General features: G+C 46.0%; 1 protein-coding gene across 1 annotated transcript in view; it reads left to right on the top strand.

The window, feature by feature from the left end:
* The window catches only part of PGAP1 (post-GPI attachment to proteins inositol deacylase 1), an 868977-nt gene that overhangs the window by 366984 nt on the left and 487526 nt on the right, over positions 1 to 14467 (top strand). Inside the window, exon 14 of the mRNA XM_086955415.1 lies at positions 11031 to 11106. Coding sequence (XP_086811541.1) covers positions 11031 to 11106 — 76 coding nt within the window. The remainder of the gene's footprint in view (positions 1 to 11030; positions 11107 to 14467) is intronic.

Below are 14467 nucleotides of genomic sequence, written 5' to 3'. Positions count from 1 at the left end.
CAACTAAACACCAACAAAACTGAAGTACCCGTCATGGGCCCAAACCCAGACACCTGAAACGACACCTGGTCACGCCCCTGTCCTCGGAAGCCCGCCCACCCCTAGGGACCAAGCACGCAACCTGGGAATCATCCTAGACTCAGAGCTCAAAATGGACTGCCAGATCAACTCAGTCTCCTCCTCCTGCTTCCACCCCCTCCGCCTCCTACGTAAGACCTTCAAATGGATTCCCCTCGAACACAGAAAGACCGTCACTCATGCCCTGGTCACTAGCAGGCTCGACTACAGCAACACACTCTATGCCGGAATAAACAAAAACCTCACCCGCAAGCTACAGAACATCCAACACGCCGCTGCAAGACTGGTCCTCAACCTGCCAAGACACTGCCACATCTCCCAGCACCTGCGCACACTCCACTGGCTCCCCATCAAAGCTAGAGTCCTCTTCAAGATGCTAACCCACACTCACAAGGCCCTCCACGTCACCGGACCAGCATACCTGAACAGCCGACTCAAATTCCACGCACCCCAAAGGACCCTACGATCAGTCGAGCTCTTCTACGCCGTGGTCCCCCGCACCAGAAAGAACAGATCGGGAGGCTGCTCCTTCTGCGCAGCCAGAGCCTAGAACGACATGCCGCTCCACCTCAGACGGATAACATCGCTCCCCATCTTCGCAAGAAACCTAAAAATCTTGCTCTTCGACAGACCCCTCCTTGATGGACTGGAACCTGCGAATCCCCTCCTCCTACCCCCACACCGGTAGACCCTTTCGGGTAAATAGTCACGCTTAACAAACACCTGATTTGATTTGATTTGATCAGCTGGCACAGATGGGCCTCGGAGCACACTGCCTTGGTATAAGCCCTGTCCACAACAAACACAAGCTTCAGGACTGTGTAGCCATTATAACTTAATGCAGATTTGGTGCTCCAGAAGTCATGTCATATTTACACCCTGCATTATATCAACATGATTTCAGGCTACCATGACGCCAGCTGTGGTGAGCCAAGCAGCTACTAAGAGGGCAGTGGGCTGGGATTACTCTCCCTGGGAGTGATAACACTGTGTACCTCTTTACTGCAGAGCAGTTCAGGAGTGCCCTTTGCTGCGGGCCAAGAGTCGGGAGTTCGAAAAGGCTCCACGTTGACTGGGGTCTTCAGACCTACTGCCCTTGAGGTTGTGAGCTAAGCATGCACTGTGTCAATGGCCCTTAATAAAGCGCTCACACACTGCAATGAGGTTTTGTGGCACTAGAGACCGAGGGAGCAGTATACATCACACAGGACCCTATTTACAGCTGTAAAATAATCGGAGAATAGCCAGATCCTAATAACATTCTCAAAGGAAGGAGGGTTCTGAAATGTTCTGGAGAAGCCGGGTACAAATTCCAAGAAGTCAGGGGCCTCCCCCCACCCCGCGCACTCCCCTCCACCTACCGATGTCTGTTCCTGTAGTAGCGAGGGCTAGAAAGATCAAAGTGTAACACTCATGCTGGGAATATTTTTTGATTCGTGCAGCAGAAAGTCAGTGCTTAATGTTGGTGAACTCTGCAGCAGTCTTTGAGTCTGGATAGATTTTTTGTGCCTTTTTAAGAAAAAAGTAAATATCTGTCCGGAGTGCTTTAGAGCACTTTGCTACAGAAACAGTTTACGTTACACCATTTCTGATGGGCACAGGGAGATTAAGTCATTTGCCTGGAATCGTAGAACATTGAACGGATGGCAACAGTCGAACTTGATTCCCCCCTGCATCAGGGTTTGCACTTGGCAGCTCTAGCCACCAGGCACCTCTACCCATTAGTAAAGCGCTCTTTTGGGGCCCGAGGCAGATGGTGTTGTACAGTATCACACCCGGTACTATAGGGCACCCTGCAGGTGTCCACAATCCCTACAGAAACAAGCATTTGCAATGCAATAGGCCTCGCATTTACGCGTGTTTGAGCTATTGGCATTGTTAATGACAATGACTTTTATTTAATTTTTGGTTTTCAAGACATAAATAAAAGGCATTGTCATTTACAATGCCAATGGCTTAAACTTCGTAAATGCGAGACCTATTGCATTGCAATTGCTTATTAATCTGGCTGCTGGTATTAGACAGCGTCTATATGAAACTATTCTGTATGAAGGTGTCCTCTCTTTACTTTGCGTACAGGACATAAACAAAAGCTTCAATATACATGTGAATTCATAGGTGGCCAATTCTTTAGACCACGTTTATTCTGAATTCAATTTAACCAATGGTACATTAATCAACTTTACCCAGGAAGAAAAACAACCTTTATCATGTTTAATTTGCAGCAGTTGTAAAACTTGTTTTGTTTTTCCTTTTCCTTTTTTCTTGCCTTCCTTCTCTCTTGCCTTCTTAAGTACCTTCTTTTTTCTTTCATTCGTATTCTTTCTTTCTTTTGTCTTTCTTTCTTTCTTGTTTCTTTCTTTTCTTCTTTCTTGTTTCTTTCCTTCTTTCTTGCTTTCCTTCTTCCTTGATTTTCCTTTTTTCTTCGTTCATTTGTTGAGCTTTCTTAGTTTTTTCTTTCTTTTCTTTGTCTTCCTTTACTTTTTTCTTGCTTTCTATGCTTGTTCTTTCTTTCCATTCTTTCTTTCCTTCCTTCTTGTCTTTCTTTCCTTCTGTCGTGCCATCTTTTTAATTATTTCCTTCATTCTTTCTTTTTCCCTTCTTTTTTGCTTTCTTTCCTCATTTTTCTTTTGTCTCTTTCCTCCTTTCTTTAATTCTTTCTTAACCTTCTTTCTTGGCGACATTTTTCCCTTCATTTTTTCTTTCCTTCTGCTTCTTTCTTTTCTCCTTTCCTTCTTTTTTAAAGGGGCTGGTAGCCAGGTAGCAGAAAGATTGCTTTTTAGGGCTGTGTTAGCCAAGATCTTTTGATTTTATTAAAATTATGTGTGTGACATAGTTACTTATAGGGGGTTTCTGCCACACTTAATCCATTTGTCTGTGGTTCTGTCATTCACGTTTTTCTCCAACCCACTCAAGTACACATCAGGCGGCAGTGAGTCAGCTCATTTCAGCCATTGGCTGACTTCACTATGGGCTGCTGACTTTTTCCAAGGAGCATATCCACACATAAAGTAGTTCCCTTCAGTGCCAGGGAGTACTATGGTAATGTGTGCTTTTTTTTAAACCCCCAAACATTTTTTTACCTTTAGTTTGACGAACCTTCAGCTTCTTGATTACTAACGTTTTGCAAAAACCATGACAAAACAAAACAAGAATTGTCAAAAGGCTGGCAGACCACGCCAGACCAATTGGCTTTGCCAGTACTTGTTTTTAATGCTGTTTTTTTATGGAGCTCTCTTGTGACACCTCAGCACTTAAAATGGTAGGTGATAAAAGATCAAACACTGGCCGTGCATTTCACAGGAACAGTATATTTAAGTAAATTTAATAATGTACAATTAATTGGTAAATGTACCAAACTGAAAGCAAATTAGTTTCCGGCAGGATGGCTCCATGTAATGAATGTGGCTGCTCACCATCAAGCCACACCCAAAACCCCACCACTCCCTTAGGAGAGAGGTAAGACACAACACTCACTTAAGGCGAGGTGAATAAACCAATCCAAATGTATGGAATATAACACACAATAGTTTATTAATTCAATGTTTAAAACGGTAGGCCAAATATATCAGTCATAGCAGGCTCAAAGAAAACTGCAGATTAATGAAAAAATTCCTAGCTAACGTAACGGAAAGTTTCAGTTCTATTAAGGACTCGGAGGCAAGGATTATGCCTTCTTTCTCCACTTTATTCTCACAGCAGTGTAGAAACAACAAACTACATTTCCCATGGAAAAATGGGGGAAAAGTAGTAGAGAAAACAACATAGCAACAACCAATCAGGAAGGAGCACAGTGTCCAATCAGGGGCTAGGACGCCTAACATAGTCCTCTGTCAGTGTCCCCGTTTCCTCTTTCTGAGAGCGAAGACAGTCATCCTGGGCACGTCAGGCAGTCAGGCATCTTGTTTCTGGGAATCAGAACCTGAAACAGGGAACACATTACCTAAAGAAAACTACTACTGAAACCTGTAAAAAAACAAGTAGCAGTTACTTAAAATACAGCATAAATCATCACAGTTATTCTCAAAGACAAGTACTTACTACAATATGGGAAGGGATCTCCTCCTGGAGCTTGGGGCGGGATAATCCTCGCCTCCGGGCCCTTAATAGAATTGAAACTTTGTTACGTTAGCTAGGAAATTTTTCATTCTATTTCAGGACTGGTGGCGAGGATTATGCCTGTTCAAAGCTTGCCCACAACCAGTTGAGCCATATTAAGCACTGGTTTAAAGTATAGAGTCCGAAGACCAATCAGCTGTGTTGAGGATATCCTCCAAACGAGCACCCAGGCCAAATGCCTTCGCGGCCATGGCACCTTGCGTGGAATGCGCACTAAAATGACGAAGCTAATGCAGGCTTCTTGCATCACCCAACGAACCCATCTCGCGATGGTGGGGGAAGAAACTGCCTTAAAGGGTTTCCGGAGAGCAATAAGAAGCTGACGCTCTCCTGGTGGACGGAACTCCTCCGTCATTTCCTCTCAGGCTTTGAGGCATCTAACTACACACAGTTTTGGAGCATCAGGGCACTCCGGGTAAGAGATAACCCTGGGATGGCACTTGGTACGACGGGTTAATGTGAATGTCACCCCTCCGGGAGTGAACATCCTTCCAGAAAGTCCAGGGCCCGGAAATCTGAAACCAGACGACAAGGCACAAGACAGAGGAGCATGGCCAGTTTTTCTGAGAGTTCTTTCCTGGACAGGAACCTGCTAGACTGCCAGGACAGAAACAGATTGAGAACTTGGTTAACATCCCAAAGAGTGGAATAGCGCAGCTCCGGATGTAAGGAAAGGCGAATACCTCTCAAGAGCCTGCACACCAAAGGATGTTTACCAATAGGGGCACCCTGAACTGGCACATGGCCAGAAGAGATGAATGACCTAAAAGTGTTAATGGACCAGTATGCTAGACTGTTAGACGCGAGGTGTGCTAGGAAGTTCACGACGTGAATGACGTCGGCGACCAAGGGATCAAAACCCTGTCGCAAACACCAACTGGTCCATCTGCCCGACGCGGACTTGTACCTTTTGACCTTACTGTCCGGCCAAGCCTTGGAGATGAGGCTCTCAGCCTCTCGCGAAAGTCCTGAGGTCTCCCATCTGCCCCTGAAATCCGCTATGCCATGAGAAATAGCGATCCTGCCACAACCAGTGGATGAGGAATCCTGTCCGGGTTCGTGAGAAGAGTCGGAAAGTGGGGGAGTAGGATTGGAAAATCCCAAGAAAGTTCCAGAAGAACTGGAAACCAGACTTGTGACCTCCAGAGAGGGGTATTTGGTACCAGATCCGCCGACTGCCGGCGGACTTGAGCTGAGGTTCGCGTGATCATCGCAAAGGGAGGGAACGCGTACCCTTGGAGGAAGGGATCCATGGCCACTGCCAGGGGATCCGGCCTCCAGCTGAAGAAGCGCGGGATCTGGTAATCCAGTCTGGGCGCAAACATTTCCACTGAAAAAGGACCCCAGAGGCCGTCCAGCCTCGTGAACACTGACTGATCCAACTTCCAAAGGCTGGAGTCTCGGAAGTGGCGAGACTGGAAGTCTGCTTCCAGGTTGTCTCAACCTGGCAGGTACTCTGCGGTGACAGAAATCTTACTGTCCAGGCAATACTGCCAAAAGCTCTCCGCCAGATCCGAGAGGGCCTTTGATCTGGTTTCTCCCAGGTGATTCAGGTAGAGCAGAGACATTGTCCATTTTCAGAAGTACACAGGACTGTACAGAGTCTCTCGTCCAGCAGTGCACTGCAAAGGAGCACGCCAGAAGCTTCCTTCAGTTGATATGTAATTTCTGTTCTTTGGGTGACCACAAGCCGCCTGTAGACAAATCGCCGCACCTGGCGCCCTAGCCCTGTCTGCTGACGTCTGATTAGATTACCAGATCGGGAGCTGATTCGAAGATTACCCGGCCATTCCAGGCCTCCATATGATCCAACCACCATTGGGTTTCGGCTTTTGCCTCAGCGGACAAGAAAACGTTGTCAGAGTGTGGGAACCTTTTGCGGAGGAAGAACGCCTTGAGGCGTTGGAGGGCACTGTAGTGAAGCGGACCCGGAAAGATGGCTTGAATTGAAGCCGACAGAAGCCCCACTACCCGGGCCTATGGCGAAGAGAAACCTGTTGTTTGGACAGGACCGACGGAGCTCGTGCCGAATCTTGGCTATCTTCCTGGAGGGAAGACTGAGTGTAGAGGTTGTGGAGTCGATCACGAACCCTAAGAAGGTAAGCGATTGGGTAGGCTCTAACTCAGATTTGCTCTCGTTTATCACAAAACCTAGATTCTGGAGTAGGGAGATAGTCATCGGTAGCTGAGAGGTCCGCTGACGTGGACAAAAAGCCATCAGAGAAGATCGTCTAGATACACGATCATTCGGATCCCTTAAGCTCTCAGAACTTCCACCGTCGGTCTGAGGACCTTGGTGAAACACCAGGGGGCCGAGTAAAGTGCGGACGGGCGAGCTGTGAACTCATAGATGAGGTGCCGCCAAGCAAACTGAAGAAAACGCCAGTGAGGGGGAATAATCGAAATTACCAAATAGGCGTCCTTCAGGTCCAAACGGACCATCCGGTCTGGAGGACGTAGAATGTCCCGAAGGAGATGAATTCCTTCCATTTTGAAATAGCGGTAGACTAGCCATTCTTTAAAGTTGCTTAGATTTATAACAGGTCTCTTGACTCTGTCTGTTTTGTCCACCAAGAAAAGATTGCTTAAAAAGCCCCTGGGGTGCAGTGAGGTCAGAGGGACGGTGCCTTTGCGGAGTAGCTACTTCTTTGTCCACTAAGGCCGTGACTTGTTCGGAGAACTGGATGGGTCGGGGTCTAGTTCTTTTAACAGGCTGTCTCATGAACTTTATGTGAAAACCCTGAACCGTCTGGAGAACCCAAGCATCGTGCGTCTGTAATGGCAGGGTTTTTGGCTCTATTTAGCAGTGATATAGATCTTAGTCTTGCTCACATCTAGGATAGGTATTCTTAGCTTGTGTTGGCCCTTTTAAGCCCTTTCTTCCAGACCTAGAAGAGGATAGCTGCTTAATATGATGATAGATCCCTTATTCTTGACTCTAATCTGTCTATTGCCTATTGGCTTTGACATAGTAGACACATTGGTATGGTTTATGTAGGTATTCTGACAGAGCTAAGGGGTATTTGATCCCTTTCAGGCCTACAGGCCTAGAACTAGAGGGACTCCATCTTGATGGAGCTGAGAGGCTTTTTAGAGTAAAGGTAAAGTTTATAGTTAAAGCTGTTGTTCGCCCTAAGCGAACCGGAGAGAACCGGCCAGAGCTGAATCTAATCAGGAATTGTTCCCGGGCTCAGGTCTCTAGACGAAACAAGCAGACTGGTCACTGTGGGAGCGTCTAGCGCAAGGAGCCTGGTGCATGGGATTGGTGGGAGGAAGCTGCTGGCTGGAACTTTCCATGAGGAAACAGCATTCTATATCAGTGAAGTGCAGAGGCGGAGTCAGGGAGTCGAGTGGAGGTGGCGGAGCCAAGCAGTCGAGTGGAGTTGGCAGAGCAGAGAGGGTTCAAGCTAGAGAGAGCTGAATTGAATTGAAGGAGCAGAGAGTGTTGGTAGAGTTGGAGGAGTGGAATTGCAAGAGTAGAAGAGACAGGACATGCTTGGAACAGAGAGAAGACAAACAGACAGTCAGTGAGCTGGAACTTAAGGAAGCAGTCAGAAGCAGTTACTTATCAGGAGGAGGTTTGAATAGCTGGAGTCTGAAGTAATGCCTTTTAGAAGAGACGGAGGAGAGATCGTGGACTAACCTGTGGGAGCAGCTGGAGTTAATTGGACATTGGCGCAGAGACAGTCAAAATAGAGTGAACAAGCTAGTGGAATGAAAAGCATCAGAGCGGCAGAAACCATTAGATTGAATCTGGAAGGTGGAGAGAGTCCGTGGGGGAGAGAAATCCAGTGCAAAGTGATCCGCGCAGAGGTGTATCCAAGAGTGCAGGAGAGAGAGAGAGTCTGAGATGAGCCAAGGCACAGACGAGAGAGGAACTCAGATGACAGCTAGAACAAGACTTCACACTAATCAGGTGATATTGATTCTGTCACATTAGTTTACTTCACACTTGCATCTTAATCTTGTCTTTATTCCCTAAGCTATTGTATTGCTAATCTTTTCCCTTTCAGCGGTGTGTTCTATCTATAGTCTTTGTCTGTGTAGGTGTTTATATTGTTATAATAAAACCCCCAGTTTGTAGTAAACTGCAATGTGCCTTGTATTCTTGTTCAATCCAGGTAAATGTATCTCCTAGGTGGTTATTATTTATATGAATGGATGAGTAACCCCAATCAGGTAAGTGGTGATCACATAAATAGGGAGCGAGTGGACCTATGATGCCAAGAATAAGAGGTACATTATATTAATTGGCTAACTCCTAATATTGTAGTAGCAAGCCGTTAGTGAATAGAGAGAGAGAGACTTCCCAACATATAACTGAAGGTGCTCATAGGAATGTGGTCGTCGTTGATATACGGGGTTAGTGAGAGCGCTGGGGTGGATTACCAGCGTGTATACCCACAGGATTGTGGCTTGTGTAAGTGAGAGCGCCAGGGGGGATTACTGGCGTGTAGGTTTGCCGGATTGTAAACCGTTTGGAAAAGAGAGCATTGGGTTCTGCAGGCCCATGTGTAGACGCACCGGATTGTGTGTCATATCTGCCCTGGGGTAGATTAGTCTGGGTCTGAGTGGCCGCGAGACTATAAGGTATGAGTGTAGTGTATGGCATGGATATCCTTAGTAATCAGTGAGTATTCTTAGTATCCCTATAGATTTAGTGGTGTTTCTAATAATATGAGCTTGTATATTGCGAGTTCCCCATCCTCAGGTAGGTACCCAGGTGCCAGGATAGATGGTCCTGAGGAGGGATGTGGTTACGTTCTGGCTGGGTTGGAGGGGCCCCTAGGGGCTGATCCCATCTAATCAGAAAATCCGGCCATTACAGCGTCAGAGACAACTTGCCAGTCGCCCCCCTATTTTTAACAGGAAAGAAGGGTGAACACTCACCGGAGTTAGAAGCTGAGGATTCTCCCCGGAATCCTTTTCCTTTCCCACGTCGTCCTCATGTGGGATAAAAGTTCCACTAACGGGACTGGTCCTGGTATTGACCGGAGCCTCTTTGGTTACTCTAGGAGTGCTGGTGACCAGCCGAGCGAAAAACACAGGAAAAACCCTTTACTGTGGATTGAGCCCTGTCCAGCGATGTGAATGTATTCAAGAATTTTCCGAGCTCCTTTACAAAAGGCTCGCCTAATAAGCCACCTTGCGCGATAGCACCAGCCTCGTAATCGGCCAGGTCTCCTAACTTTGGGTCTATCTTTATGAGAAGACACCGGCGGCGTTCGATGGAGAGCGCACAATTTACATTGCTCAAAAAAATCACCACCCTTTACGCACAGCTCGAAAGGACCTCTGGAGAGATGATGGAACCGGACTCTTTGGCCTCCTCAGCCATATCTAGTAACATTTTGTTTTTAGTGCTCCAAGGGAGTGCATACCACATGCCCATTCTCCTTCTGTTTCTGCATCTCTCTGGTTGCTCCTTCCAACCCTCTGCTTTTCCCAACATCTTTCCTCTCAGTTCCCACAACCGCTTTCCCTGTGTAGTCATTTCCACACTTATCTTGGACTCTCGTTCATCCCCTTCCACAGGCAGTCTGGCATGTTTCTTTATAACGTTTGTTCTTATTTAAGACACAATACTATCACAGTTACATCACTTGAGGGCCCAAATACAGCTAAAAAACATTCACATTGACAACGCCTATAGCTCGGAGTTTAAGCATTACCGAGACCTATTGACCTTGCCAATGAATTATTGGTGCATTCGTCTTCTAGCCTTGGTCATTATGCTTGCAGCTGTTTCACGACATTAAAGAATCGTGTGGATAATTTACTTTACCAGAAAAATAAAAAGGCAGAGAAATATGAATGGGTGAACAATTGTTGATGTCGCATACGCTTCGGAGGCCCACGGTGCACATTGTGAAATATGATCACATATCTTTTCCTGTGCACTTGATACTTTGTTTTCACTGCACTGCACTTGTTTATTCCACTTTTGTTTAATTTATATACACCCAGGAAAAGACGTACTGATAAAATGTCCTTTGTCTTATAACAGACATGATTTTGAAAGGCTGTCAGGATCTGCACCGCCCTGTGCCTCCAGACCATTGCTGCTCAACAAGTCTTTCATTTTCAGTGTCCAGTTCATACTCAGTGTTCACCAGGTCACGAATGTCTAGTTACAGTACAGTGCTGCTACGGATCACGGCGGGCGTCCGCTAGAAGGGGTCTGTATTTGAACCTTTTTATTGGTGTGGATCTGAGTGATGGGAGAACTGGAACTCAGCTCATTCACCCGAGGTTGACAGTGCTTTATGGAATGGTTCAGTCCCTGACTTCTGGCTAGCTCCCTTGGACTCTAGCATGGTGGGAGCAGCCGGTCCCCTTAATGCCCTCCCTGTGTGGAGAGCATGTTGGTTAGCAGGCTGTGCCTTCTTCCTCCCAAAGAACCGGGCACAGTCACAGGTCCGTATTGTTTATATTCATGCACTCAGTCACCTTTAACATTCCCTCACCCACCACCTCACATTCGCTCACCTGCATTACACATCCCGCCCGCTCATAGTCACCCACCCAAACATGCAGCCACCTAATGCACTCACTTGTCCAGCCACATCAACAAACCCACCCATGAATTTACACTCGAGTTCACCAATAAAAAGCCGTGTTGAATTTTCCAGTGCTTATTTAATCATGTTATGAGAACCATTTTAGTGGCATTTTAATAAAGGAGATAATACAAGTTTAGGTCTTATTTAGATGTATTCTTAAATTCATGTTATTGAGTCAGCCATGCTGTTGACTGTGACATGGAGATCGTACCCCTTATATTTCTTTCCAGATTAGTTCATCCACCCGGTAACATATTATTTGTTTTGCAGTTTACTACAGAATGTGAATTCCTAAATGAGCCCTCCAGAACAATGCAACTACCAGTGACACACGTGCTTTCGTTCGGTATGTATGTATGTATGTCTTCATTTTGAATTTACTTATTTACATTCTTGTTATGAAAAAAAGAGTTCTTTGTTGCTGCCTAGGATAATTGCAGCTTCTTTTGTTAGGCAAGGCTCCAACCGACGCATATTACAATGATTGTCCTGAGTGAGGGAGATGATAATCTGAGTCTCATCTTCATACGAAACAATAGAGAGAACATAAGATTAAACATCTCCACTAAAGGACTGACATGGAGACTAAAAAGCGTAGGAGTAAGCGAGGAACTCCAAATTGACACTACACTTGAAAAGAAGATGTCGGTATAAAATGGGTTGTCATAAACCTGGAAGGTTCTTTCGAGGAATGGGAGAGCCAACAAAATGCTACTCCTGATATTCCTGTAGCTGCTAGTCTGTGGCGTAATTTATATTGAGAGTCAGCGCCAAACTCAGCACTTTCGATCCAATAGGATCACTGCTGCAATACTACCAAAACCCAGATTCATTTTAAATTCCTCAACCACGGCTAACTACGCCGTTCCTGTGCTATTATATAATCGAAAAGCCATTGCGTATGATGAAACGCCACATTTCGTTCCAGAAAAGTGGAAAGATGCTGGTTTATGTGTTTTTTCAGAACCATGCTCGTTATGGGAAGCAGGGATATTGATCTATAGTTTTTTACTTGTTGAGGTTCAAGAGTGGACTTTTTTAAATAAGTTTTATATCACCATGTTTCTAAAAGGGTGGTACTATGCCCGATTGTAGTGAGAGGTTAAGGAACTTTAGCAGGGACGGGAGGATTATATTCTCCTCCTGCTTAAGAATATAGGGAGGTACAGGGTCCAAAGGCGAACCCTATTTTAACTTGTTCACCAAGGCTGGGCCATCTTTTTCCTCTATCTCCTGAAAGGTGGAAAGGGCCCTAGTTGCTTTTTGATTGGCTTCATGCCATCAGAGCTTCCCCCCTTGGCCTCAGTGGCACGAATCTGCATAGATTCCAGAGATTTTGTTAATGAGAAAATTGTCTAGTTGATTACAGTGAGCTACTGAGGGTGGCAAAGCAGCCTGTTGCATTCTATATTCTTTAAAAATTTGACTAGCGTATAGAACTCTGTGGAGGAATTTACTGTGAAATTTATTTTTGGTAATAATATTCTATCTGTGCTCTTCTGATAGCAAAGTGGTACTTAATAATTGACTTTCTCTAGTCCTTTTTGTTGTTAGGATCATATCCTTCCTCCATTGCCTCACCAGTCTTTTACACTCTTGCAACTGAGAGTATGAACACAGGTGCTCTTGATGAATGATGGGGAGGTCTTACTTCTTAATTGGAATGTTATTATTTAACTCAGTCATCAAAGTTCTGTGCTGCATCTAGCTTATTGTCCTCAATCCTAGGTATAGTGTTTAGAAGAAGCCCTTAATATTTTGCTAGGTCTAGATTAGACCTACAGCAATCACATCTGGGAAGGGCCCTGTGCAAGGTTGCTCTCCTGTCTGGAGACCAATATCAGGATCATAATATGATAGGACCAAATAACATGCTGAGCAAAACTATCAAATAAATTGGGAAAATTTGAGAACACCCAGCGGCGGCTCCTCCACTAAGGCGAAGGAGCGTCTCCCCCCATTTCAAAACGTCAGGAAAGGAAAAATAAAAACATAATACAAACGTTTTATTATCGTTTTATCTTTCTTTCCCAAACCTGCCGAGTCTTGGGGGCGAGGCCAGGGGGATGAAAGTCACAGGGGGAGTGGTAGGCACTGTTGTCAGTGCGTATAACTGTTTGGCGGCCATCTCAGGCTGGCCAAACTGTTATTCGCAAAGAAGCTCTCTCCAACCCAGCTGTGTTGCTGGGTTGGAAAGAGCAGGCACATGCTAACTGTCCGGATCAGCTCCACGGAACTCGGTTGTAGCTTACAAGGGTCCACCTCCAAACGTCACAAGACCTCTAGTTTAATCACACAGAGGCCTTGAGCCATTAGGCGAGGGATAAATGAACCAGGAAGGGAAAGGGAGGGGACAGCGGGGAAAGGGATATACCTGTAACGACAAGAACATATACACAGCTATTAATACTTAATCACCCACAGCCTACTCTCATTAATTCTCGCTAGTATGAACCATAGGTCCCTTATAAAATAGAAGAAACCAGCCATGGTACAACACCACTACCTCTCTTGGCACCCTATGTACCTACAGGGACACAAACGTAGGTCAAAGAGCAGATACACCCATGAAACACCATTATCGCATGACTCAACCGCCTTACACCCAACATACAATGAAACGAATGCCAGAGAGTGGTATACTGGAATCTGATAGATAAGGTAATTCATAAGAGAATCAACACAACGATCCGTGGCCGAAGCAGGTAATCCTCTCCTACTTATTTGTAGAATCGGCAGTGCGTGGGAAGCAAGAACCACAGCACTCCGCTCTACTGGGCATAAGGTTTGGCTTCAATACAAATAAAGTTTGTAGTACAACGATCCTAGAGTTAATAGCACTACTGCCACAGGAGCAAGTAAATGATAAGTGGATACGATCCGTTGTCAGGAAAACAAACAGGCTCCTTAAGACGAGTGCACGGAAGCGTGTGGTTGTCCTTCACCACTGCGCTCCGAGAACCCTGCACCCAGAAAAACAAGAAATAAACTCCTCGAAGTTAACAGCACTACGTGACGGAGACAAACGGCAACGCGTGGCTTCCTACCACCGCGCTCCGCTTTCTCTGAATTGAGGCGAGCAGAATGCGGCAAAGTGCCGCTCGCAAGGTCTGGACCCCCAAAGACTAAAGTCAATCCCGCTCCTACCTCGATAGTAGGTCTTTGGGCAATGTCTGAAACTGCTGGGAAAAACGCCAACCCGCAACCTGCAGGATCCGTCTCAGTGCAGCGTCTCGGTACGGCGTCTCTGGCCGGCGTCTCCTGGAAGCGGAAACACCTTGAATTACACGCAACAGGAAGCGTGCGTGCAGCAAACAAATACTCCCAGGAGTTCTGGGTAATGTAGTTCGGAACTCTGTTTCTGACTACAGAGATCTCAATTCTCTCGCTCGCGCCACAAGAGTACAGTATTGCAGGTGCGACCTGTAGGATCCTGACACTAACAGTATCACTGAGAGCGCAAATTTCCGAATGCCAATCTTGATGCCGTTTTCATGCAGCCACAGGCATCCTGAAAGAAGCGTCAGGATTGGCTGCAGTGGAATCTGGTAGCCTGTGCCTCGAGTAGAGGAGCAGAAGAGCATGACGCGGCCGGCTGCACGTAAGTATTTGTAAAATATATCATTTTTTAACATTTTGTCCCATGAGCCCACATACCCGCCCGCCACTTTTGCACAACACCGGCAGCTACTGAGAACACCCAAGTC

The sequence above is a fragment of the Lissotriton vulgaris genome, chromosome 2_1, assembly GCF_964263255.1.
Source record: "Lissotriton vulgaris chromosome 2_1, aLisVul1.2, whole genome shotgun sequence".
Taxonomy (NCBI): domain Eukaryota; kingdom Metazoa; phylum Chordata; class Amphibia; order Caudata; family Salamandridae; genus Lissotriton; species Lissotriton vulgaris.
Note: the sequence above shows the minus strand (reverse complement) of the source record. Positions and strands in the feature narration are given on the sequence as shown.